Source organism: Drosophila rhopaloa, unplaced genomic scaffold (assembly GCF_018152115.1).
Source record: "Drosophila rhopaloa isolate 14029-0021.01 unplaced genomic scaffold, ASM1815211v1 contig_178, whole genome shotgun sequence".
NCBI classification, from domain to species: Eukaryota; Metazoa; Arthropoda; class Insecta; order Diptera; family Drosophilidae; genus Drosophila; species Drosophila rhopaloa.
In genome coordinates, this window is record NW_025335059.1 from 1,193,996 (window position 1) to 1,220,536 (window position 26,541).

A 26,541-nucleotide genomic window follows, 5' to 3' on the forward strand; every position below is an offset into this window, starting at 1 on the left:
CTCATTAAGTGCCGGAGCGATTGTTGTCTGGGCCCCGGGATGGTCTTCGTATCTGTATCTGCCTTGTTCACGGTGTGTTCATTCACAAATGAGCGCCTTAAGCAGCTCCGCCCCACGCACACAGATACCCAAGACATGCACAGCCCGAACCTACACACACCAGCGAACGTAATGAGTTGCCCCGCACACAAGGAAGCCACAAATTTATGTGGCAGCCACATAGACTCTGGCACACGAACACACACACACAGATGCCCCAGCATCCAAAGTTCGTACTCCCCCCTTTCCAGCTTCTTCATCTTTAATTTGGTTCCGTGTATCTCGTTGATGGCGTTTTGCCTTCCCTTATATCTTTTGCCGCCACGACCAGCTATTGAATGTATTTCTTCTGTATTTCTCCTCACTCGTTTCGTTTGGTTTGGTTTTTTTTTTGTTTGAAATTATGCTACGCTTTGCTTTGCATTCCTGAGCGTTACCAAAAAAAAAAAAAAAGAAGATATTTGGCCACTCGGAATCGAATCCGTTACATGGGCAGGTGCACCTTGGCCCTTTGTTCTCCACCCCAGATCGCAGGTGACAATTTCTTGGGCATACATGGACGGGCGTATTCCGCGATTCGCGCTCGCCAAGTGACAGTGTCAATAGACCCGGGTGCAACCGCAAAAAGGTCTTGAGAAAGACCCAAAACAATGGATAGACGGGGGCGCGAGCACTATGGCACCACAAACACTCAAGTTCAAGATGTGCGAAAAAGCCAATGTCGATATAGCAACCGCAGTTCGGGAGAATTCTATATCTGCCAATGTCAACAAAGATAAAAACTGGAAATTTATTGATCTCTAGAAAAGCGGCATCATCCGCCAGTCATAGTTATTTGCAATGCATAAATATAAAGTACCTAATTGCAAATTGTATTTGCCAATTTCGTTATCGCCATTGCAAAATATATAGACATAATCGCTAGTATATATAATGCGGCGAACGGAACTTTTGGCGGAGCCCAATTTCCTCTGATAGATTGGCCAGTAATTCAAGCATCCTGAGTCCATATCTAATCGGAACTTGGCCACTAATGGGGTTTATTAATTACTCAATATGTGTCATCAGCTCTGAGTCTATGGTGATCTTATAACACTTTAATAATAGCTATGGCTAAAAATCCCAGCGAAAAAACACTTCAGTCAAGATTGCCAAACGGAAGCAGCATTGAACCATATACTCCGCATACCATATACCATATAAGGCTGTCCAGGAGTCACACAATACACAAAAAACCGGAACATTATTAATTTACAAGCAATAAAGCGAAACGAACAACAAAACGAAGAAAGGCAACGGAAAAAAAGTGAACAATGAGTGGTGGCGATGGCGATGGAGGAGTTGCAGGGCCAGAAGCGGCTAACAAGCCACAAGAGTCGAGTAGTGCAAGTGTTAAGAGAAATTGCAGCTGAGGATGCGGGATGCGGCTCTTCAGTCGAACGCACACCAGCACATCCAATTGGCAACAGGCATACATGGCCATAATGGACCGAACCATGCCTTACCATCTCGTCCAACATCTGTTGGCAGCCTCGCTTGGCGTGGTAAGAGTACATAAGACCCGAAGACCCAGGCACCAACACCTGCAAACCAGTCTTGTCAGTATGCCATGCAACAGTATAGTTGTCCCGCTCTTTCGTTAGCCTGCAAAAGGCAGCATAAGAATGAACTCAACACCCGATCGTTGAGTGCCATACCCATACCACTGTAACTAAAAATGAACTCGGGCCAGTTGTGCGTGTGTGTGTGAGTGAGCAGCAATGCCTAGGGTTCTTGAAAGCACCCTCGTATCCGTACTCGTATTCGTATTCGTATTAGCTGCCCTACTCGTACTCGTACCCGTACTCGCACTCGAACACTCTGCGCGCTCGATACTCCGCTCGGAAATGTCATTTGTCAATCACAGTGCGAGCGCAACGGTTGTCCGATCCGAGAGCTAACTGCCAGTTCAGCGGAGAACAGTTAAGTTAGGACCTGCGATACCGCCGATTCAAGTTTCGATTTAGCCAAGTTAAATAATCAAACAAAAATTAAAGAAAAATAAAGTAAACGTGTTGCCGCCGCAGTGTCTCAGTGTGCCAAAAGTGAAGTGCTAAATAACCAAAAATATTTAAGCAAGAGAAACAGCCAGCGACAAATATCCAAAATAAATAATGGATAGCATCAGCTCTGTGCCGTGGGCCAGTGCCGCCAGTGTCACCTGTCTCTCTTTGGACGCCAAATGCCACAGTTCCAGCTCCAAATCGAACTCGAGCTCCGTTTCCGCAACTCTAGAATCGCAAACGATGCGCCACATTGCGCATACGCAGCGTTGCATCAGCAGGCTGACCTCGCTAATGGCCCTTTTGCTGCTGGTCTTGCCATTGAGTTTCACCCCGGCCCACAGCTGCGGTCCTGGCCGAGGACTGGGCCGTCATAGGGCGCGCAACCTGTACCCGCTGGTCCTCAAGCAGACCATTCCCAATCTCTCCGAGTTAACGAACAGCGCCTCTGGCCCTATGGAAGGCGAGATCCGGCGGAATTCGCCCAAATTCAAGGACCTGGTGCCGAACTACAACAGGGACATCCTCTTCCGCGACGAGGAGGGCACTGGAGCGGATCGTTTCATGAGCAAGGTAAGCCAATAACTATACATTACTTTTCACAAACTCGGTGATATGCCAAAAAAGGGGCAAATATATTCCTTGTCATGGGAAATTACCACTTATCTGGGTAAATCCAACATGACTTTTAAATCTAGTCACGCCCCTTAATTTGTTCGCAAATTGTTTGTCTATGATTAATAATTAATCAATATTATGTCATTTAAAACGTTACTTGATAAAAATGTTACTAGAAATATAAAAAAAAAACCCTTGTTGGCAATAGAATGACTCGATCATGTGAGTAACCAATATCGATTGATATTTTTAGTGTTAAAATAGTGTCACATTAAGGTTAGATATAGGAATTACTACCGGTAGAACTGATAGGAGCACGCTTGTTGGCTTATAGGTGTAAAAAGAAATCAATCGAAATATTGTGACTTAAAGAAAGGAAACCCGAGCTGATATTTCCCAGATTTCTGGGGCAATAGCCATGGCTTGATAGACAGCTGGGTTCCGTTCTGGGGCTAGGCTAATTCCGTGCTTATTGCGCACTGCCCTCACATTTGGCCACCCGTGAACACAAACGCACTTGTCAAATTAGCGATCGCTAATCGCTGGCGCTGCTAGACGCTATCTACCGATCGCCCGATGGCACGAGATTGTGCCACTCAGTTCCCATTGATAAACGCTACGTGGCGGAAAAGTGCCCAATCATCGGCTCGCATTGGCTATTTCAAAATCTTTATGACAGCGAACCATAAAACAGGCCAAAAAATGTCGCATTGGTTTTGAGCATTGGTCATTGTGATTAAATATGCATCTTATCGCCGTGTTGCACTTATTTCGCGAGTGCTTAATAACAGGAAGCCCGATACTCGAAAGCTCTGTGGACGAAAGGTAGATAGCGAACTGAATTCCAAGGAACTGAGCCATAAAGCTGCCAAGCCGGACCAAATCTAAACAAACAAGAGGCGCGTTCAACAACCTCAAGCCCAAACGATCCGGGGATCATCATTGCAAATAGTTCAATCAACATTGTGGTCGCTCGACGAATGCGTTTTCGATTTCGCGCTGGACAACAAACAGGGTATTGAGTGCGGGGGATTACGAGTCCCGGTGTTTACCGGGTTTTACCCAACCACCCCTCCGTCCACCCCTTCTGCGCCCCCCAAACGAGGCACGCGAGCATTTGCCGCTTATCGCCGGCGTTTGTCTGATAAGCGGACTGCAGCCAAGTAGCCCGCTCGCCAATACACATGTGCTATCCACCAGATAGTCAGCGTGTATTTGCCAACATGTGTAGCTACATGCTAGCACAGAAAAAAAAATAGTTCACCTTGAATCGGATAGGATATGATCAAGGCTATTTGAAGGTCTTTCAAATATATTCTAGGTTTTTATTAATATGCTAATTGCTAGAAAAAGTTGAGTTGATGTTGAACACAATATAAATTCTTTATATTAACTTACCCAACATGTCTTTGTTAGTGCTAGCGGTTATATCTATCACTTAAAATATATCTTCCATTTTTATCGAAATAGTTTCTAAAACACGTAAAAATATTCTTCAGTGCAAGTTGTGCTATATCGGTTGCAGAAAAATGTATGTTAAGACGCCAGCTAAGGCGAAGAATAGCAATATCTTATCGCCCTAAAAGGGGGAGTATCGGGGGCAGCGAAAGTGAGGGGGGTGGCGACTCTATGGGGGGGTGGTTGGGTTTCAAAGTGCAAAACAGCTAAAATAAGTACTTAATTCCGGCGACAGCTACAGCAGTTCCAATTAGCCAACAGTGTGGTGGTTGCATTACCGTCAACAGTCTGGCCAACAGTCAAGCCCCCCTAAGAAGGCTGACATTGAAGTTGCTGACATTTAATCGGCACGCTTACCATGGACACAGTCGCTTATCTGGTAGATGTTGGTTATTTTAATGAAATTTTAAGTGCTGACCAGGTGTAAAAATAACCTTATTATTGATAAGCTTGATAAACAGGCTATTAAACTTGTCAAGTGCTGGACTTCCAGTTCCCTTGGCCACGATTTGGCTATTGAACAACACACCTACAATAAAAACTATGAGAAGACCGATTACGGCTGTCAACCAAATAATATAGTTGATTTAAGATTACAATATAACACTCATGCTATAATGACTTTCACTATATTGATTTATGGTGTAGTTAGTCAGTTAGAGATTCCCAGAACGGATTCCGATCTCTAAGATCTGATTTTACTGTACCGGAATGATTCACATGCCGAAACAGTTGTTCGCCGGCTAGGGTTTCACTTGAAAACTTTTCCCAAATTGCATTCTGCAACTGCCACGCGCCCATCGGGGGATTTTAAATGGCTAGCAGCGATTTCAGATGTTACCTTGAATTTGATATGCAATCAAAAGGTATCGCAGCCTTTTCTAGAAACTGGCGAACAATTAACAGTTGCTCGCACGGCAGCAATATCACGGTGACACCGAAGGCCAAGGTCCTTCGGGCATTTGACCATTTGACTAAATGGCCAAGGACACTCGGGGTACATAAAAATCCTGTTGTTCGCCAAGGCAAATATTTACAACGGCAACTGTTCCGCTACCGAAGTGCCAGTGACATTGAGATCTTCAGTTTTTCAGTCGTTCAGTTTTTGAGGACCAGCAGCAGCGCAACTAAATCGTATTTTATGTGGATTTGGATTTGGCTATCAGACCGAGTGACTTACTGGCCGCTGTGCGTGAATTTCAGCTGGTAAACAATTCGTTGTGGCTATTTAAAACGCTCAAACAAAACGGATTGCTAACTGTGTGTCCCTGACTGTTTTTGTGTGTGTGGGTGTGATGCAGTTGTTGCATAAGCAAATTGCTAAATTTCATTTCAGCAATGGGCATAGAGTGGCAAAACCGAAAGAGCATCGTAAAATGCATGAGCTTATGACAAGTCATTGCCTCAGGTTCAGGTAATTACGGGCAAATGTGTCTAGGGAACACGCCTTTTTCAGAGCCAACCCAAGTATCTCGAATGCCACGGGATTAGACAAGCAGCAGAAACCGCAGCGGACAGATGGATGTGGATGGACAAAAGAATGCGTCAAAAGCCGCAGCATAAGTTCTAAAATTTCATAAATTGTAGCAACAATGGGGCTGAGGGCAAAGCCAATGGGTAATCCGATATGATTATTGACATGCATGCAGCAGTCCCAGTCCCAGTCCTCAGACTTCATTCTCTGCTCTTCCAGACATGCACATCAACATCACCATCAAATCAACTCAAATCAAATCAAATCAAATCAAATCAAAGTAAGCCCTCAGCCCAAAGGCATTTTAATAGAGCATTATGACTCAAAATTGATCCTATTATGACAAAAAAAAAAAAACAAAAAAGAAGGGAAGGAAGAAAACACTGGGCGGGATGATGTCAGAGCTTCAGTTTCATTTTCCCTTGCCAAAAACTCAAGTCAAATCACGTCAAATGCTGCGATAAGCAAAACATCAGCCAAATTCGTGGGAACATTCCTGCGGGCAACAAAGTAATCAAACTTATCAAACAAACATCAGTCAGGCAAAGTGGACAAATCGCCAAAGTCCCCAAATATATATCCCCATATAAAGCCGAGTGTCCCTGCTCGATCCGCATTCGCACTGTTTGTTTTGCTTTTGTGCGAGATGCTTTTATATTATTATTAATCAATTTGATACTTTTACGAGGGCACTCAAGCGCGAATGTTCAAGGATTTGTTGGCCCAAAATGCCATCGATATTTGCTCTGCCTTTTGGCTTTAGCTTTGGCTTTTGCTTTATTTGCATAAAACTTTTATGAACTTGCGCTGGAGGAGATCGCGATCAGAGATCGCGTCGCGGCTATCACATTACTGCTGGGCGAGTGACTCACATTTCACATGGCTCCCCTCGATTCCTGCAAGTCATCGGAACATTGGAACATTGGAGCACTGGAGCCCGAAGCCCCATCCTCGCAGCTCCCAGCTCGCAGCTCGCAGCCCCATCAGTGCCAATGTGCGGCTCATAACTCATCATCAAAGTTAATCACACATCAGGGATTATGGCGCTTATCATTTAAGACCCGGCCCGAACCCTCGGCTCTTACCTGAGACTCCTCCAAATGACTTTTGCTGATCGCCGGGGGACATTAAATGTGGCAGGCAGACGCGAGGCAGGTGAGGCAATAGGCCACAACTGAGATTTAATTTACGATTTCTGCAAATTAATAGCATTTAATTAATAACAATAAAATGACGCCTTCCTTTTATGGACATTTATTTGACGCGAGATTTACGAGCTTTTGTAATGCGTTGAGGGGTTTTCGAGGAGGGGGGGAGGGGCTTTAAAATTGAATAAATGGAAATTTTTACAAGGAGAAGAAAATTGAAAACTTGGCTATAAAAGCAGTCATAATCTTTTTATTATTTTAAAAGGTTTTGGAGAATATTTAATATGTTGATGATATAAATACAATAAACTTTAAAGATCAGACTGCTTCCAAGTGGTAAAAATTCAATTAGCAGCAATCCAGAAATCTTAATCCCCAAATTAATCCAATAAAGGTTTCCAATGTTTAATGCCCTGCCATTTATAATCGAAACAAAATGCGAAAACAAACAGACAGGAGCAAACTTCGGACCCTGAGTATGCGGAGATTTCTCGAGATTCCGTAAACACAGTCACATTCCCCGCGATCCGTTTCCAATTAATTAAAACTTCAGACGCTGGGCTGTCCCTTATTCCTCGTTTTTTTTTATATACATATACGATTTTGCGCTGTAATAATTGCGCTGCCAGCGCATCGTAAACAATCAAAGACCGCCGCTAATTCTAATGAAGAGAGCTGTGAATAGATTTGCAACACAAATAAACAGTGATGGAGCTGCGGATTGGCATTGGCCCTGGAATCATTGCACTTGAATCAATCAGAGGATCCATAACAGTTCGCCAATTAAGTGAGGAAATCTGTGTGCTCGAGTGGGCCACACAGGGCGGTAAAAGGCCCGCTGAGTGACACAAGGGATTCCAGACTCCATACTCTATACGATAGACTCTAGACTCTAGATTCCGAACTCCAGAATCCGTGAAAACCCTAAGTTGCCACCTAAGTGGCGGCCCCTCAAGTGGCCCACCTCAGCCCCCGTTGACACACATATCGTGTATGTGGTGTATACATATACATATACATCGGGTGGGTGACGTGATTTCTTCATCGTTTCTCCTTGTTTTTTTTTTGACTATATCCTGTGTCGCTTCCTCAGTTGTAAGTTTTCGCTTCCTCTGCGATCGCAATCAGTGCCGGGAATCAAAGGATATGCCATATCTGCTTACACCATAGAGCACGTGCATCGGAATATAGGGAATATAAAAAAAAGGGGTGACTCCCCTGGCAGCCGTAACTTAATGCGCACTTGAATTATGTCGTTAAATTGTGTCGTTTCCTAATCGTCGGTTTCCCTGGGGTACCAAGTAATCCGAGACCATCGCAAAAATTAAAAAAAAAATCAGAAAAAAACGGTGCAGAAATGGGATGGGCCTGGTCAAAACAAACAAAGCCCCCGAACTTGTCTCCGGGTGAGACCGGGCTATTAAGACGACCTGGCCAACGCGACTTGACTCGGCCAACTCGTCTTGACTTGGCCGCGGCCTAATGATGATGAGTGCCTAATAATCTTCGTGCCATAATAATTTCGCCCGACCATTAAAAGCGTCAAATTGGCAGCCAGCCAGACAATTTAAATCAATAAAACTGCAGTCGCGGCCATTAAAAACGCATCAGTCGAAATGGGTATAAAAAAAAAACTAAAACCGAAATAGCCAAAATCGAGGTGGAAAGCTGTAGGAAATCGAATGCAGTCGACTGATGCGTGTAAACACACCGACACACAATGGGGCGTGGTCGGATTTCTGATTTTCCCCTTTTCGGGGTAATGGCTGGGCAAAGTTCACACCTTGTTGAATGTCTAATTAATGCAGCTTTCGGGTGGAGAGAGCGGTATGATGGGCATGGATCGGGGTTTTCCGATCCCCCGAGATGCCAGGGCACGGGCATATTTACACTTGACGCTGTTGTCTAACGGCCACTTACAAGGCACACACATTATTTAGCCATCTTTTTGGGCCGCCGACGCCGTGTATCCGTAAATGTTTACCTTACGCACCCGTCGGCAAACGAACCTGCAGTTGCTGGGAGTTCGTCTTCCGAGGGCCCTGGGATATGTGGAATATGGGATTCGTTCGAGATCCCAGATCCCAGATCCGAGATCTGAGATCTGTGATCTGAGCCGGCCGTTGTTGTTTGTTCATTGCGCGTCCAGCGCAGCACATCGATTCGAATTCGAGCTCAATGCATTAGCATGTTGGGTAAACATCGTTGGCAGTGCTTAAGACAAAAGCGTTTGTCTTTCCCCCAACCATAGCTCAATGGATATATCCATATCCATACTCTGTTTGTCGTTACGCTTTTGTGCTCATTAGCACGGCTTGGCTCATGGCTTTCGACTCTCGACTCTCGACTCTCGACTGGTTAAGCCTTTTAATAAAGCAAAGTTGCAGCAGGGTGAGCAAATATCATTGAACTCTTCCCGGAATGCGGCCTGCCACCACCTCAATTTGCCACAGTTGCGGCGGTTGCGGCTGTTCCGCAACTGTGTGACAAATTTGGCAGCTCTGTTTTTGGCCAAATAATAGCAAACACAGACCGCTACAGATCCACACCTCATCAAAACATAAGCCCAAAAAGGCAAAAACTGATCGCTGTGGTTTGTTAAGAAAAAAAGAGAAAAGGATCTCTGTGGCGCAAATTGATTTTACGGCTCGAATTCTGTTTGCCCACAAAGGCAACATCCTGTCACCCGGACTCTGTCCGTTGATAATTGATTTTGTGGCCGACTCAATCTTTAAGATACTCTGTTGCCGTCTTGGTTTTTATTTCTCTTCTTTTCTTTGGATATCAAATATTTGCATAGACTTATTCGAATCCTTTTCTGCTTGGCTGGCATATTTATTTCTACTCTGATCCTCTCCTCTAAAAAATCAAATGGAAACGAGCCGACAAACGGATGAGCACCCACCACATTGGCAAACAAAGCGTAAGCATTTTCATATTATCGACAGGAAAAACAAAGAGTGAAAAGGGAGAAAATAAAAGGTCTATCTTCGAGCGTGGGTTAGGGTCACCATGGAGGGTCAGTGTTTGAATTGCGCGTAAGCATGGGCAAATAAGCCTTTGGCCAAAAGGGAACTGGGCAAACACGATCGGCTGTTTGTTGAGGTTGCAGCAACAGGTTCAAAGGATGCGGCCAAAAAGGGCAGACTCACAGATCGGGGAAGGTAAATGCACTTGGAAAAAATATGTACCTCAATCTGAGTACAATGCATTTTTTCGATTTATGAACGATTTTAAGAAAATTCTGAGAGTTTATATTAACCCATAGTTGACTATAATATAAATACATACCAACAGATATTTAAATTTAATTGATTTTATAAAATGAATAGTTAAACTTTATACCAAGAAAATATATTTAGTAAACTCACAACTTTTTAAAACATAGGATTACAAAAATGTTTAAAGCTTGTTGAGATTTTCTTTGTTGATATTGCATTAAAACCTTTTTCCTCCAAAAAATCATAGAGATTAGACCAGTTTATTCTTATTTCAGTAACATTTGTTCTTAAAACAAGCGAAAAGCAATAAGTTATTATTTATTTTTAATATCTAAACTTCTTGTAAAATGTAGAAGTAAAACAAAATCTCAGTCTCCACTGAAGAAATGAACGCATTGGGCCCTTTGGGCCCATGGAATGAACGCCCGCATGCCACGCCCCTCACAAGCACTATATCCATCTCGCTCGCTTGTGCGTGCTGCGTGGTGAATTAAACATGGCGTCTGGGCCGGCTATTAACAATACCTAATCGATCTCCACTTTCTGCCCTTTTCAGCGCTGCAAGGAGAAGCTGAACGTGCTGGCCTACTCGGTGATGAACGAGTGGCCCGGCGTCCGCCTGCTGGTCACCGAGAGCTGGGACGAGGAGTACCAGCACGGGCCGGAGTCGCTGCACTACGAGGGCCGGGCAGTGACCATCGCCACCTCCGATCGCGACCAGTCCAAGTACGGCATGCTGGCCCGCCTGGCCGTGGAGGCCGGCTTCGACTGGGTCTCCTACGTCAGCCGGCGCCACATCTACTGCTCCGTCAAGTCAGGTAATTGTCCACATAATTTACTCAATCGTGGGAAGGGGCACTTAATGGGTTTACGCTTTGACATTCATGATTTGGTCATTTATTATGGCGGGTAGTTTTCCGGTTTTGTGGTTTTACTAAAGTTAGGTAACAGTTCGTTTATTATAAATAGCAAGGGAGTTATTATCAACCTATTCTTTACAGTTTTTTATTACTTTTTTAGTACTAATTAATGGAACAATATGAATCAATGTTTATATCAAGAAGACGTTAAATAATTAAATATCCATTTTTTTAAATAGCAATAACATCACAATAAAGCTACTTTTCAAATATCATTTTCATTCGAAAGGAAAAAAACCTGATGAGCTATTAAAAATTTGTATTTTTAAACATTAAAATAATAATGATGAGTAACCATTTAGTAAAAAGTGTATGTCTAATTCTAAATGTGATAGTACTTTGAGCTAATGAGTAATAGAATATGCCTTTAAGTATATGTAGCAACTCATTTCATGAAAGCCCTTAGAAATAAGCGGGGCTGATTCAAGTTAGTTCATCTGTAGGAAGTAATAAGCGCTGGGCGAGGTGCTGGGTGATGGGTGGGCCCGGTCAGTTAGCCAGAAGTGACACTAACAAGCGTAATTTCGCATGTTTCGTACTGGCGATCGCTAAGCTGACAGGCGTTGGCAAATTTCAACCGCTCGCCCTGCACTTCGCATCCGCCAAATTGGCCACGGCTGCAGTGCCTGTCCAAAGTGGCAAGATCGAAAGGGGAAGCAGCGGCAACAAAGTCCGAAAACCGGACTCAGGATGGAGTGACTGAGGACTGGGGTCTCGGGACCGGACCCGAAACTCGGCTCCAGAGGCGGCAACCACCACTAACCGCATGGCTGTTGTTTTGACATGTTTAGGTTTGCGCCTGTCAAATTAAACGAATTGATGATACGACACCCAAAGCGTTTCTCAGGCAGCAGCAGAAAGTGGCCAAGAAACAGAGAAGCAGGCAACAAAAACAGGCAACCAAGCAGCCAAGCAACAGCAGCAACGGGCAAAGATGAATTAAATGCCGGGCTAAAACCTGAGCGCGGGCCTAATTGAAAAAAAGAAACACTGAAACCGAGCGGCCAGCAAGTTAGCATCATCAGTTAAGACGGGCCTGGCTGCTCAAAGTGTGTATCTGTGAGCTGCCATTATGGCCAGCAACCAGTTTTCCCCGAAACATAACGAAACTGCCCCAAAGACCGAGAAGAAAATGCTTTTGGCCCGATCAGCCAACCAAAACGGGCCAAGACAATTAAGTTTTCTTGCCAAGATTTGCTCTCTCTCTCTCGGCTGGCTTTTTTACTTTTTTTTTATTTTTGCATTTCTTTAGCGGCTTTACAGGGATTTTCCCTTTTAAGTTTCCCACACACACACACATACACACAAAAAACAGACACTTTGGGTGCGACTGGCTGTCAGTTGTTCATTTAATTTCCATCTACAATTACAAGATGCCACGCCTCTTTCCCACACACGCAGTCGAGTCACAATATTGTGACTTTTGGTGGCGGCCCATAAAGATTACGGCAGGACAAAAGGGGCAGAAGGGAAAGGAAACCGAGCCGAGTGTCCTTGCTCATTGATTCTAATTGCTTATGAAAGGAGCCGCCGCCAGGCTATGAACCTGGATCCTGCTGTCATCCTGGGTCCTCGTCCTTCCTCACACTCTCCTTGGGAAATATCAAAAGGTCAGCCGACGAACAAGTGGCAAGCAGGCTATGGCTATCCTGCCACATGTGTGTGTGGTCCATTTGTCCATTGCTCCTCGTCCTCCCTCCCAGAAAACCATGTGTTCCCAGTGCTGCTGCTGCTGCTGCTGCGAGCTATCAATAAATTACGGGGCGATTGATTGCTGATAGGCCGTTGCACATAAACCACGGGCTTATGACAGTTTTGGCACAGCATTCGCTGCGCCCCGAGTTCGCTGCCTAAGTCTTTCGTTTGTTGGCCTAAACAGCAGCAACCAAAGCTGCAGCAGCAGCACGACGACGAAGAGTAATGGCTGTAAACCTTTTTGTCGACACTAAATTTTTTTTCTCTTTTTTTTTTTCTTTTCCTACCAATGTTTTTGTTGGTGTGTGTCGCGCGCGCGCGCATTAAAGCCCCCAAGCGCGTGTTTTTGTTGTTATTTTTGTTGCATGCTCATGTTAATGCTGTCCAAACGATCAGTCACCAAGCCAACAACAAGCGGCTGTCCTCTGTTTTGTAATAATTTATCAGTTTAGTCTTCACAACAAAGATAAAATAACGATAATTTTAACCACTTTAATGGTTTATTAATTTATGACCCTTCAAGTTCTTCACTTTCCACTCACCGCCGACAACGACGACCAAAAACGGCGACGAGGCCTGAGATTTTTCTTGTCCCTCTTTTACATTTTTGGTTTCTGTTTCGGTTTCGGTTTTTGTGTATTGTGCCTGTTTTGGTTGAAGGTAGATTTCACACCAATTTTTCTTGTTACTACCGCGCTTCCTCTCCGCCGCCTTTTGTCCACTCGGTTCTTTTGGGCCCTATTCCGATTCCCGATCCCGATCCCGCTGCCCATCCCCATCGATTATGGGTTTTATAGACCGCCGGCCATATGTATTTAATCCGATTTTTATTGTTTCTACACTTTTGTGTGTCCGCCTGTCTGTGTTTACCAAATGCATCAATGGGAATTTCGAGCTGGCAACTGGGAAGGTGCATTTTCTTTGGAATTCCATGGCAGCGGCAGCCGCAACAAGGCCATTTTATGGCCACTCATTATAATAAAGCGCGCGGTTAGTGGTCGCCTTTGGTCTGGAATTTTTAATTTGAATTTTACAAGCAGCAGCAGCAACGGCGGCGCTTCGGGTGTGAAGGCCCCCAGAGAAAGTTCTACAAAGTGCATCCCGATTTTTCCACATCCACCTGGGTGGGCCCCCCACCCCTCTGGCCCTGCAATCCGATACCCATTAATGATGATTAATGTGGCCTGCGCTTCGATTATTGTTTGGGTGGGTTGCAGCATGTTCGGTAATTGCCAACAGGTTGCCAAAAAGGTTGGGAAAACAAACCACGAACTGCTACCTGGCCCATCCCCCTTTTTTTTCTTCTCTTTTTTTTTTTTGCCAGTTTGTTCTCCCTGGGATTCCTAAGCCGCTTTGGCTCGAGTTCGGCTTGGGCTGATGCTGATGCTGATCCCACGGCTAATCTTGTAGGAAAAACAAGATCACAATTTTTGTGCAAGCCGAAACAAAAACACGTCGGCCGCTTGTTATTGATATGCCTGGTGGAAGATCGCAGATTGCTGATCTCCGATCTCCGATCTCTGTTCCCCGATCGCATTATGTTCCTGGCTTGTTGGCGAGCCGCAAAAGGCAGTCCTTTCAGTCCTTTCGGGCCCATTGTTTCACTTTGGGCTGCAACGGGCCAGCCCCGGATCTGTGAAAACCTTTTTGACTTGTTGGGCTTGGCAATTGGATGCTTAACGCCAAATTAGATTAGCAAACTAATGCCATTACCTGGGCGGGCGGCCTACACAGAGGGCAAACAAGCTATCTGGAAATTAGAAACACCATTTTAGATTTGAGATTGTGTAGTTTTTAAAAGTTACTTATTCATACAAGATTGCGAAATCTTAAGTCCCTTTAAGTTGAACTGGTTTAATAGGCCTATCATAAGTCTATTTTGATGTGGCTCAGTTTTTATTTTATTCTTTTATTATTGAAATATTACTTTAAAGGCAGACTAAACAATTTTTTGGGATTTCTTAAAGACAAGAACCACAAAATCTGGAAAACATGCTAAGACCTTTTTGTAGAATTGTAAAACCTTGTAAGAATATAAACTTTTTTAAAGTCTTTTTAAACCCTTAGAAAAAATAAGATTTCCAATATGGTCTTTTAAATGGCTTATAAAACAGAAGTTTCTAACCACATCCTTTATCTTCCTACTTGCAGATTCCTCGATCAGTTCCCACGTGCACGGCTGCTTCACTCCGGAGAGCACTGCGTTGCTGGAGAGCGGAGTCCAGAAGCCGCTCGGCGTGCTCTCCATCGGAGACCGAGTCCTGAGCATGGCCGCCAACGGACAGGCCGTCTTCAGCGAGGTGATCCTCTTCATGGACCGCAACCTGGAGCAGATGCAGAACTTCGTGCAGCTGCATACGGACGGTGGCGCCGTGTTGACGGTGACGCCCGCGCATCTGGTGAGCGTCTGGCAGCCGGAGCACCAGGAGCTCACCTTCGTCTTTGCCGATCGCGTCGTGGAGAAGAACCAGGTGCTCGTCCGGGATGCGGAGACGGGCGAACTGAGGCCCCAGCGCGTCGTCCGGGTGGGCAGTGTGCGCAGCAAGGGCGTGGTGGCGCCTCTGACCCGCGAAGGCACCATTGTGGTGAACTCGGTGGCCGCCAGTTGCTATGCGGTGATCAACAGCCAGTCGCTGGCCCACTGGGGCCTGGCCCCCATGCGCCTCCTGTCCACAATGGAGGCGTGGCTGCCCGCCAAGGAGCAGCTGCACAGCTCGCCGAAGGTGGTGACCCAAGGGGAGCGGCAGAATGGCATCCACTGGTATGCCAATGCCCTCTACAAGGTCAAGGACTACGTGCTGCCGCAGAGCTGGCGCCACGATTGAGGACCCTCTTGCCCACGATCCTGTATTGTATTATATCCTGTAGTTATGTATATGCCTAATGATTGATGTATTTCAATGTTGAATATCGTTAATGATCGATCGATACTATTTATTTACCACAAACAACAAAACAAACACCCACAACAAACACCCCACCCAAGCGATAAAGCAAAGAGCAAACGAAAAAGAGAAAGAGAAAGAAATCAATAACACTGTTAAATGTCCTTGACTTATTGTTTTTGCAAACATTTTAGCTATAAGTAGGCAATCCTCGGCGCAGATCCTTAAATGAGAAGAAACGTACACACACCTTTTTTCAATCGGCAAACTCCCGAAGAACACAGACGACTGTTACTGTATATTATAATGGAATTGAATTGCATAATTTATTGAGGTGCGGCGGCGAGTTCAAAGCCATTGGATATAAATATATAGTACTTTGTATATAGAAGAAGCATTATAGTGACTGAATACTTTATTGTAATTGTGTATATAATACTTATTAGTTAACTGCGTATTTATACTTAATATTTAATGAAATATAATGAAATTGTTTGATAAATGCAAGTGTGTTTTTATTTGAAGTGGTTTTACTTGATATTTGAACCTAGAGTGATCACTGTTAGTAATGAGTTTTTTAACTTTTGAGTTATAACCGCCAATTGACTTAAATGAATACGGTCACCTTGTTGGAGGAGCTGCCAACTTACAAGAATGTATGGTGATTATTTTCTACATTACATCTACGCAAAAGCTATCGACTATCGATGTTTAGTAAAAATATCGATAATGTCATCTATGCTTGCCCCACCTTTACGTTTTTATTGTTTGTGTTCAAATGGTTTTTGTTTAATTTAATTAAGTTTGTGTTTAGGCATTGGCTAGCTATTGCAGGAATATTCTACGTCTGTAATCCATCGTGAAACACCTGATTCCTGCTGACAACCTCTGGATATTCCGGAAAAGAAACATGAACATTTGCCGATTGTGTCTAGCAAAGGACGCCAACTTTGCGGTTTTCGGTACTGGCACGACTGCCCTGAGAATAATGGCCTGCACATCGTTGGAGATCGAACCAGGTGACGGTCTGCCACAGTACATATGCCCTGCCTGTCGGTTGCGCCTGGAGGAGATGCATTGCTTCCGGCGCCGGTGCCATGCGGCCGATCGTCGTCTGAGGCGCCACAAGGCGTTGCAGCGGCAGGGGGTCAAATCGAAGCTGGAGGAGATGGAGGAGGAGCAGGCTGTCCTACAGGACGTGGCTGGATGCACAAAAACAGCCTGCTCGGAGAACAATGCCCAGTGGCGCGTGCAGGCTACCCAGCTCATTCGCAGCGAGATCGATGCCTACAAAAAGGAGCTCCTCAGCACCTGCAAACAAGCTGTTCGCGCGGATATCGAACTGGAGCTTCGGTCGGAACTGGAGGGGGCGATCCTGGCGGAGGCCAAGAAGGAGTTGCGTTTGAGCGTCCTGGACGACGTCTTCTACGAACTAGAGCGATACTTTGTGCGCAAGCGGAACGAGACTGCATTCGATCAGGTTAATTGTACCGAGAGCCTAGCCCCCGACTCCGAGATAATGATTGGCTCAAATAGTCAGCTGGCTGAAGACCAGTCCGATGGTTTCTACGAAGCAGAGCCAGACGACAATCTAGTGGAATCTAACGATATAAGCGTGGTGGAGTTACTGGGTAAGACTTTCTTCATAATTCTCCGACATCATATACTTAAAGTAATGTAATTTACAGACGATGAAGCAGTGCCCAGCAGACAAGTAGCTCCCACTCCTCCGGATCCCGTGCCCATGGTCGAGATCAACATGAACGATCCCCAGCTGAGCCATCTTCGCGAGGAGTTCAACAAAGACGTCTTTCTAAACACTCACAAGTCTCCCCTGAAGACAGTGAAAACCCAATCGCCCTGCCACAAGAAAGTCCGCTTCGAAAGCCCTAAAAAGAAGCCCGAGATAGTCTGCGATAAGCACAAATCGTGGAAAAGAAGGTTCTCTCAGGTGCCCGGGGAACCCGGCAATTGTGTGCGCTGCCGTCTCAGAGGAGCCCATAAGCTGAATAGCTCTGTTTCGCAGCCTGTATAAAATATAAAATGTATTTTAATACTGACCAGATACTCGTCCTTTTTCTACCTTTACATTATAAGCATTTTTGTGTGCACATCTGTTACAAAACGACATTTAAAAAATAATCGTTTAATATTCTCCTTGCATTCTTAATTTGCAATACAGATTTTCTAAACATAAGAAGTGAGATATTAATATTACAATTTTAAAATTATTTAAATTAATTTATTCTTTAAGTACATTTTATTTTAAGGTCTTCAGACTCAACATGTTACTACAGAAATTTCATTTTTTTTAATTTAAGAAGTTTGGTTGAATAGAAAAACAAATGGGAATATTTATGTTAATATAATAATACCTTTCATTTTAATACTTTTTTTAAAACTTGATTTTTAATAAGAGAATAAACTTTTTCACTCTCTATTTACTTAAGAAAAAAGCTTAATGTATTTTCCCGTTATCAAATGAAGTCAATTTAAGTGAAATTGAACTTTATTTATTTAGAATAAAACTTAAGCCACATTAAAAAAAAAAACTAAATTTAAAAACAAAAAATAAATAAATTGTACATTTAACAGTTTTTCTTAAAATTTCAACGACTAGCAGAGCTATGGAATTTTCTGGTATTTTTGTTGTTGCTCTGAGTATTCGGTAACAAAAAGGGCAGACGATAAGTGTTTGCCTCTCCCTCTCTCTCATAGCTGACGAACAGATTTCGTTGTTTTGAGTATTTGGCCTAGGGAAGGTATTTTTTGCCGCCCTACTTGCGGTCACATTATTTGCGATGTCCAGAGACGCCACCGAGCAAATAAGTAGGAATACCCAAAAATAGCCGATGCCATGGACGCGCCGCCGTCGTATCCGGATTTGGCGACCCTGTGCCGCCTGTGCCTCAAGGAGCATCAGGATGCGTACGCGATCTTCGAGGAGGACGAGTCACAGCTCTCTATTCCCGTGCGCCTGATGGCCTGCGTCGCTCTGGACGTCAAGGCGGCTGATAGTTTGCCCAAAAGGATCTGCCAGGAGTGCCGCTACCAGCTGGAGAAGTCATTCCTGTTCCGGCAGCGCTGCCAGGCGTCGGAGAAGAAGCTGCGCAAGCACATCCGCCTTTTGGGCTTGGGCAAGCGGAGTCGCGTCTTTTCCAAGGATCCCGATGACTACGACGAGGACGAGCTGGAGTTTGAGGACTCCATAGGTTTCATCGAAGCGCAGGACAAGGTGCGCAAGCTGGATGACGAAAAGTGGCGCGAGGAGTTCAAGGAGGAGCAGTCAGCGGAGTTCAACAGGCGACTGGTCAAGTCCCGCCTAGAACTAAGGGCAAAAATGACAATTGAGATACGCAAAGGACTGGCGGAGGAGGTGCGCAATGAGGTGCGCGACGAGCTGGCCGAGGAGGTGCGCAGCCAGGTGCGGGAAGAGCTGCGCCACGAGGTCAGCGAGGACATGCGGAAAGAGCAGCTGGCTATGCTCTTGGGCGAACTGGAAGTGTACCTCACCGAGAAAAAGGCCGGTCAGTGGGAGCCCTTGGAGGGTTCTGTGTCGGAATCAAAAGCGCAGGAGAAGGTGGATTCTTCCTTGTCCAGGCACAAGTTAAAGTTTCCTCCCAAGCGGCGCCTCAGCTCAACCAGCATGCCACAGATTCCCCAGCCCATGAAAGAAGAAAAAAATGAAGAATTTATATTGGAGTGCAATTCAGACCCTTTGGCTGCCAACGAAGTACACCTAGACGCACTCGAACTGGAGGAAGAAGTTCCCACGGAGGGCGGGAACGACTTCAGGGAGATTGTCGATACAGGCGATGTGGTGCGCACTGATGATGGCGAGATTTACATTATCAACTCTAACAGTTCGGAGGATCAAAAGCCCGACTCCACGCCGGAATTTGACCAGGACGACGGCATTACCTCCTATAATAGTGAGTGGAAATCTTCAATAGAAGTAATTATTTTTAAACTCATTTATCTCTTTGCTTAGTCAAGGAAGACGGAGAGATTCAGTTTAGTGGCGAGAAATCGGATGAAATAGAAGATGTGGTTGTGTTTAACCTGGACGGCGAGATGTCTGAAGAGCAACAGGTCTTTAATTTTGACGAGAATGTCATTATTGTGGTAATTAAATAAATGATCTTGTGATATATTTATTATAACCGAAATTTTTTTCAGGAAAAGGAGCCAATCAAAAGTGATGACCAGACGCCTGCTAAACGGAAGAGGTCGAGTGAGTTTGTGTTCAAGCAGACATCAGACTGTCCTCAACCAAAAACCGGGCGGGTAACGGACACGGTGAAGTCGTTTCAGTGCCATTTGTGCCCGGTTGCCTTTGCCACCCAGAAACTCCTAACGCGCCACCACAATACCCACATCAAGGGCCTGAAAAGCGGCAAAGGCGGCACGCTCAAGTGTCCTAGCTGCTCACTGCAGCTGTCCTGCGCCAGCTCCCTAAAGCGCCACATGATCATCCACACTGGTTTGAAGCCCTTCAAATGCAGCGAGTGCGACTCGTCCTTCTCACAGCGCGAAGTGCTTAAGCGGCACATGGACATTCACACAGGAGCCAAGCGCCACCAGTGCCCCCAATGCTCGAGTTGCTTCGCCCAGAAATCCAACCTGCAGCAGCACATCGGCCGAGTGCACATGGGCAACTCTCGGACGCACAAGTGTCATCTGTGCCAGCGGAGCTTTAACCATGTGTCGGGCTTAAGCCGCCATCTGGTCACCCACGCTGGCGTCATGTTCTCCTGCAAACAGTGCGGGCGGCAATTCAACGATCGCAGTGCTGTCCAGCGTCATGTGACGACAATGCACAAGGTCAAAAACAAATCCGCTGACTACATATCTGAACCCGAGATAAGCGAAACCGAGTTTCAGCCTGCGTAGAATCATACTAGAATAGTCACTAAAGTTGTGAAAAGCCAAGACAATGAAAATTAGTTGACCTTCAAACATAAACTTTGCTCTGAATATTTTACAACTTTATTCGCGAACTTAAAGTGCCCACAACAGTTGGCACCAAATATCATCAACATGATAGTGTTAAAACATTTAGAAAACATGCAGCGTTAAACAGTTTAGCAAACAAATACAAATCGGAACATTTGGAACAGCTCTGTAACAGGATACCATATAGCTAGACGTACATTTTACAATATCGTTTAATAAATACCACATAAGACGATGTACAATATTATAGGCAAATACACGTATTTTTAATAAACATAATGTCTCTACGAATACTTTAAACTTAAGCTAAACGCCAAAAAAACGGAACTCAAAATGCGCTTAAGGGAAAACGAATGGTCATGCCCGCCATTCGAATGCAAAATGCAATGAATAATATTTTCTTGTATAATCGGAAGCGCCTTTCAAATGAGATTGCCTAGGGAAACAAGCCCGTGCCGACTTCCTTCGAAATCGAAACCGTTTAACATTCCTGGTTAATGCGATATAAAGCCAATAACAATCCAATATGCATCCTAGCCTACTAATCGGAACAATATCCTTTATAACGAGTAAGTTCCTAACTCTTGCGACCCATCAGCCGCTGCTAGTCGGAATTGGTCAGGGAGCTGCGCTGCGATTCCAGTGTATTTGAGTCGTGGCGCTGGCGCAGCACACGCGTCTGACTGGCGGGCAACTTGGAGAAGTCCTTCATCACGTTCTTGTACGTTTCGTCTTCTCCGTTGTACTCGTCGTTGGGTCCAATTTCGTCATTTAGCTGTGTCAATCGAAGTCTGTAAAAGGTATTTTATTAGTATCTAAAGTCAATCATAAAGTAATCCCACTCACAGCGTTACTATGTCCGCGTTTTCCTGGTCCACTGCAATGTCTAGAGCTTTCTTTCCGTCACTGGAGGACAGGTCGTAGGCAGCCTTATGCTTCAGCAGCAAATAAACCTGGGCGATGTGCCCCTTGGCCGTGGATATGTGCAGGGCACTGTAGCCTAGCTCGTCCACGGCATCGATTGCAGCTCCGTTCAGGAGCAAGAACTCGCACGCCATCACGGAGCCGGAGATCACGGCTTGATGTAGAAACGATCGCTGCCGATCTTGGGGATTCTTCCAGACCTTGTCGGCGCCCAAAGCAAAGGCCATGCACATTACTGGGAGATTGTGCACCACCGAGGCCATGTACAGCAATTGGTTAGCGTCCAGTTGCGAGAAGGGCAACTCCTCCGGTGACTCCGCATCCGACTCGCCATCGGTGCTCTCCTGATCACTGCCGAGAATACCGGGAGTCTCCAGTCTGTCCAGGGCCAAGTCATCACCGATCACCAGCAAATCGTCGCGCGAGATGCTCAGTGACATCGAAGGAATGTTAATGGATTCGTCATCATCGTCATCGTCCAACTCGTCGCCAGTCTTGGCAGTGTTATAGATGCTTGGATCGTCGCTCAAGGTCTTTGGCAGCGGGCGCTGTTTTTGCCTTCGCCGCAGCTTCTTCACAGCCCACTTCCGGGTGCCGCCCAGCGAGAGGGTGGCCCGCTTAGCGATTCCACTGACGCCACTTTCTACGTCCTCCACCACGCCGCCACTGTCTATGCTCAAGACCTCGGCCGTCTCACTGGCAAGCAGCTCCTGTGGCTTGGGCATGCCGCACACGAACCGCCGCTCCACATACTTGGCCTTGATCCAAGCCTCGCGCACTCCGATCTCGCACTGCTCCGTGGGCTTTTTTAGCCCACAATCGTCGCCCACGCGGGCCTCGTAGATGCGGTTAACCACCTCGTTGCCCAGCTCCATCATCACCTTCACGTTCTCCGTCTCCCAGGCATCCAGCGTCAGGGAACGCACCTTGCTGTAGTGCACGCCCAGGCTGCGGTGCACGCCGGAGCACTCGATGCACAGTGTGATACCCAGGTTAATGGAGGCCCAGCGCGGTTCGGGGCTCCTGCAGTCGCAGCAATAAGCGTTGCCCGGTATCTTCAGAAACTGCTCCCAATGGCTGCGGGACGACAAAATGTTTGCATTACGATATAATTGGAATTTCAAGATGAATCAAACATACATTCTACGCTTTGCGGGCAGAGCGTTGTTGGGTGTGTTCGTCGATTGCGGTCGCGAATGATGCGTGGAGTCATGCTGTATGGCTGCACCAATGCTGTGCTGCAGCGCTGAAATCCACAGTGAGAGCATGTCAGCGGAGTCAGCCTGCAGGATGTGTGATCTAGTATAGAAGGATCGGAATTAACTTTACATTTATGGCAAATCGCACATCATATACTCACTTGGTCGGCGAGATGACCTCGAAGCAGAAGCGGCGGTCGCCCTCGTTCACCGGACGCACGCTGCAGATGCGCAGGTCCTCCTCCATGACTGAGAACGAGTCCTCGTTGCTGCGTTTTCTGCAATGCGAATCCAAATCACTTCAGCGTACGGCCAACACATCACATAACACACCACACAACAAAAACATCACAAAATCAAAAGTTGCAAACGAAAAGAAAACGATTGATTAACTAAGCAAGCAGATGGGATGGCGTTTCAGGATGGACAAAATGGGTAGCAGTATAGAAAGGCAGCGCGCACCCACCTGTAGACGAGCTGGTTGTCGCTGAGGTAGAACCATCGTCGGCACCAGGTCTTGAAGCCCTTGGACTTCTTCTTGAACAGATAGCCCTCGATCTTGTTGGAGGTGCTGTTGGTGTTCGAGTCGCAGTACCGATTCACGCTCATGTGGCGGTTCTGCATGGCCTTCTCCAGCTGCTGGTAGTCTCCGCGCAGAGCGTTCAAATCCTCGCTGATGTTCTTGAAGAACTCGTCGAAGTCGTTGCACAGGTCGAACCCCTGATGGTAGTAGGTCACGCACGCCTGATAGTAATCCAACAGCTGGCGAAAAAAGAGCAGAGGAGACCTGCATGAAAACGTGCTTTCGCCAAAGAACAGCAGCTATTGTTCTCCACCCTTCAGCGACAGCGACAATCCAGCTCCGAGCTCTCCCGATAGACAACTGGGCGCATCGGCCAGCGCACAACTGACTCAACATGCTGATCAATGGTTTTAGATATGAAACACACACAAATGCACATCGATATCACAAGGGTGACGTCATGAACATAATAAATCCCACAAACTTATTTACTTGGTGGTCGCGGGCCACTTCATTCATGGCAGTCAAAATAGATAAGCGATATCTGGCGGCACCTTGCCCATTCCTTACCGTGGATAATATGGAGGGGACCTTGCGAGCCTGTGCCAGAGTTATATAGTTGACATAGTCCAAAGCGGTGTGTTGGAAGCACGATTTTGAGGCGGAGAGGATATTTGCAGCCTCCTGCATCTCCTGCGGTCGGTTTTTACTAGCCTGTAAAAAAGGAATCAGCTTTTAGCTTCAGTGAACCAATATTCTCGACGAAAATCTAAGCCCACCTGTGCGTTTTTTATCAACGCATTGTCATAGCCTTCGGAAACCTTGAGAAAATGTCCTTTGTAGTCCTTCACCTGATTTATGTCGTCCTTTACAAACACAGTGAGATTTTTCAGCACCGTGCGACTAGCCTGATCCAACAGAATGGTGTGGAACTTGTTCATCTCCTGCAAAACAAACAGGACATGTAGTTTATATATAGAACATTAGGCCGCAACTGAAGAGCCCACCTGGAAGCAGTGAATAAGCTTGCCCAGCGCATTGTGCGCGTTCTTGTTGTCGAGAAAGTGCTGCTGCAGATCCCACAAGGACATGGCAAAGGCGCTGGAGAAATATACGAAAATACGGAGAATCGATGCCAATGAATATGCATGAGGATGGAAAATGGCGCAGTGAGTTGTTTACCTCTGGTTCTTGACATACTCCTTGCCCGAGTCCACGGCCACATTGCACAGCTTGATGATTTTCTCCAGGCGCTGCTCCAAGTGCTCGATGTCGCTCTCCTCCTTGGACACAAATTGTCTGGCGGAAAACAAATTGAAAACGTTAGCACAATCCTGTCGAGATGTAAACAAAATATGGGCATCGGCATGGGTAAGCTGGTGATTAAAATTGCCTTCGAGTGACTGAGCAGGGTAAATATAATCTTTCAGCTTAATCAAAGAAGTTATCGCAGGGGCAGCGCATGGGAATGGGGCTGACACTTTGCCTCTGTTTATGTTGACACTTTTAATTTATGCGGACTTATTAAAGAGCTGTTTGCGCTTCCAATTGAAGACGACTCGCCACAAAATAGAGCTTGTCCGGGGACAAGTTTTTGTATCACTTTGTTGCGTCTTCGTCGGGTTTTTCTCGCCTTTCCCCCCTGTTATCCATCGATTTGTCGTGCATTGCTTTTGTTTAAACTTTGTATTCATTCTCTTACGTACTCTTTTGGAGGGTATTATGTTTGTTTTAACTTATTATTTATTCCCATACGTACGGAGTGTCTTATAATTTAGAGCACAAGTTTGCTTCCCAGGAAATAAAATAACTATATATTCTTGATCACTATAACCCGCCCTTGTAATTTCTAAGAAAACAATTATCTTGGTTTTAAGCTATGACTTTCAGTATATAAATCTTATCAAACGGAATTCAAGCTATTTATTTTAAAAGTGTTTAGAGAAACGATTGAGTCGAATGCGCAGTATGCCATCATTTTTTATGATAATTTAATAAAACTTCGCTTTTTTATCGTCTATGTATACATTCATTCACTCTTGCCAAAATCCTACGAATGAATTATAATATATATATATATATATATTATTATATAATATAATACATATATATATTATATATATATATATACATATTTAATATAACTTTCATTAAGATCTCCTTAGTTTACAAGAAATTTGGTGTATGTTATTGTTATTTTACCATGTTTCAAGGGTATTCGTTACTCTGTAACTATAGAAAGAATAATAACACTTTTGCAAGAGTATTCTAAGTTTCAGACCCCGAAGATACCCTTAATTTCCGGTTTCCTCTAAACTCAATCTTCTGCAGGTGCCTAACGAAGTGGGAAGTGGGGATTCGTATGCTCTCAAACAAGTTATCGCTGATTTTGAGCATCATTTACGAGGGAAAGCTTTGTCTTTGGGCGCGATTAGTGGAGAAGCGGGAATTCGGGTGAAATCTTATCAATCAGCGGCCTACATGGAGCGTCGATATAGACGAAAGCATCGACAATTAGTTGCGGAAACGGGGGGAGGCTCATTTGTACATTCCACAGTGCTGACGGGACAAAGTTTGTTCGATGGATGATTAAGCCGCGTTTTCGCGGGGAAGCGGGATGGTTTGGGGAGGTGGGAAATGGTGGGCTGTATCTGGTTTTTGATAGCAACCAGTCACGCTACATGGAACAATGCAAATCTCAGTCAAGAGTGCAAAATCGGAGAGCAATTCGGGGGGCTGAGGGCGGGGCTATATTTATATCCACCTGAATCTGGGGGAATCCTTCAGGCACTCCTCGAACTCAATGGTGGCGCGCATTTTGACCACGAAACACAGAACACACACGCAGCACTTGCACTGTTGGCTATTTTGCTAATTGAGGCCTGCGAATTTTTGTTGGCCTGTTGCTTTTTGCCTTCCTGGCTGGAGATTTCGATTCACGATTTTCGAAGGCGGCTCTGGAGAACCTAATTGCTGACGGCCGGGGATTAAGGATCTGCTCGCATCCTCGACAATCGACGGCCACACAGTTTAAGCACTGGGCCTAATTAGCGAAACTCGCCGTTTAACGCGATTCGGGGCCAAATTAACGAAAATTACACAGCGCGCAGAGACAACAAATTAAACCGTCTCACTTTCTACTAAAAACAGTGTGGCCGCGCTCATTGCCCAATAACGTACTACAGCCACAAATGGTCACACACTTTGGCGGGATAATTTGGTTTTATTGTTTTTTTCGGATTTCAATGGGTATTCTGACCGTAAACCTTTAAAAACTTAAATTTTTTAACAATTCCAAGTCAAACTCGGCTCATATATTTAAAAAAAATTTTAAAAATTACTAAAACTTAAAAAGCACTAGAGTTTATCAGTAAGCTGACTTCTCTAGACTGACTTGATTAACGTTTTCTACAAATAATTTAAGGGAAAACATTAAAAA

General features: G+C 45.2%; 4 protein-coding genes across 5 annotated transcripts; 3 read left to right on the forward strand and 1 right to left on the reverse strand.

Moving 5' to 3' along the window:
* The first annotated feature begins 1,463 nt into the window (after positions 1–1,463).
* Positions 1,464–16,002, forward strand: LOC108053039 (protein hedgehog). Its single transcript, XM_044459120.1, has 3 exons — positions 1,464–2,654; positions 10,557–10,818; positions 14,767–16,002. The coding sequence occupies exons 1-3, from the start codon at positions 2,193–2,195 to the stop codon at positions 15,438–15,440; spliced, it is 1,398 nt and encodes a 465-aa protein (XP_044315055.1). The 5' UTR covers positions 1,464–2,192; the 3' UTR covers positions 15,441–16,002.
* A 244-nt stretch (positions 16,003–16,246) lies between these two features.
* LOC108053040 lies at positions 16,247–17,837 on the forward strand. The gene is made up of 2 exons (XM_017135606.2): positions 16,247–17,131; positions 17,189–17,837. The coding sequence occupies exons 1-2, from the start codon at positions 16,411–16,413 to the stop codon at positions 17,533–17,535; spliced, it is 1,068 nt and encodes a 355-aa protein (XP_016991095.1). The 5' UTR covers positions 16,247–16,410; the 3' UTR covers positions 17,536–17,837.
* Positions 17,838–18,264: 427 nt separating this feature from the next.
* On the forward strand, positions 18,265–20,747 carry LOC108053042 (zinc finger and BTB domain-containing protein 17). Its single transcript, XM_017135609.2, has 3 exons — positions 18,265–19,432; positions 19,492–19,625; positions 19,680–20,747. The coding sequence occupies exons 1-3, from the start codon at positions 18,358–18,360 to the stop codon at positions 20,391–20,393; spliced, it is 1,923 nt and encodes a 640-aa protein (XP_016991098.1). The 5' UTR covers positions 18,265–18,357; the 3' UTR covers positions 20,394–20,747.
* Positions 20,651–26,244, reverse strand: LOC108053041 (arf-GAP with coiled-coil, ANK repeat and PH domain-containing protein 2). Of its 2 annotated transcripts, none has more exons than XM_017135608.2 (10): positions 25,867–26,244; positions 24,285–24,401; positions 24,110–24,203; positions 23,882–24,046; positions 23,673–23,816; positions 23,046–23,341; positions 22,741–22,857; positions 22,521–22,679; positions 21,303–22,457; positions 20,651–21,247 (listed from the first exon to the last, which is right to left on the reverse strand). In XM_017135608.2, exons 1-10 carry the CDS (start codon positions 25,917–25,919, stop codon positions 21,061–21,063), a joined length of 2,487 nt encoding a protein of 828 aa, XP_016991097.1. In that variant the 5' UTR covers positions 25,920–26,244; the 3' UTR covers positions 20,651–21,060. The 2 variants fall into 2 exon arrangements, with proteins under 2 accessions (XP_016991097.1, XP_016991096.1); XM_017135607.2 differs by having other exon boundaries at positions 22,741–22,878.
* Between the last annotated feature and the right edge of the window lie 297 nt (positions 26,245–26,541).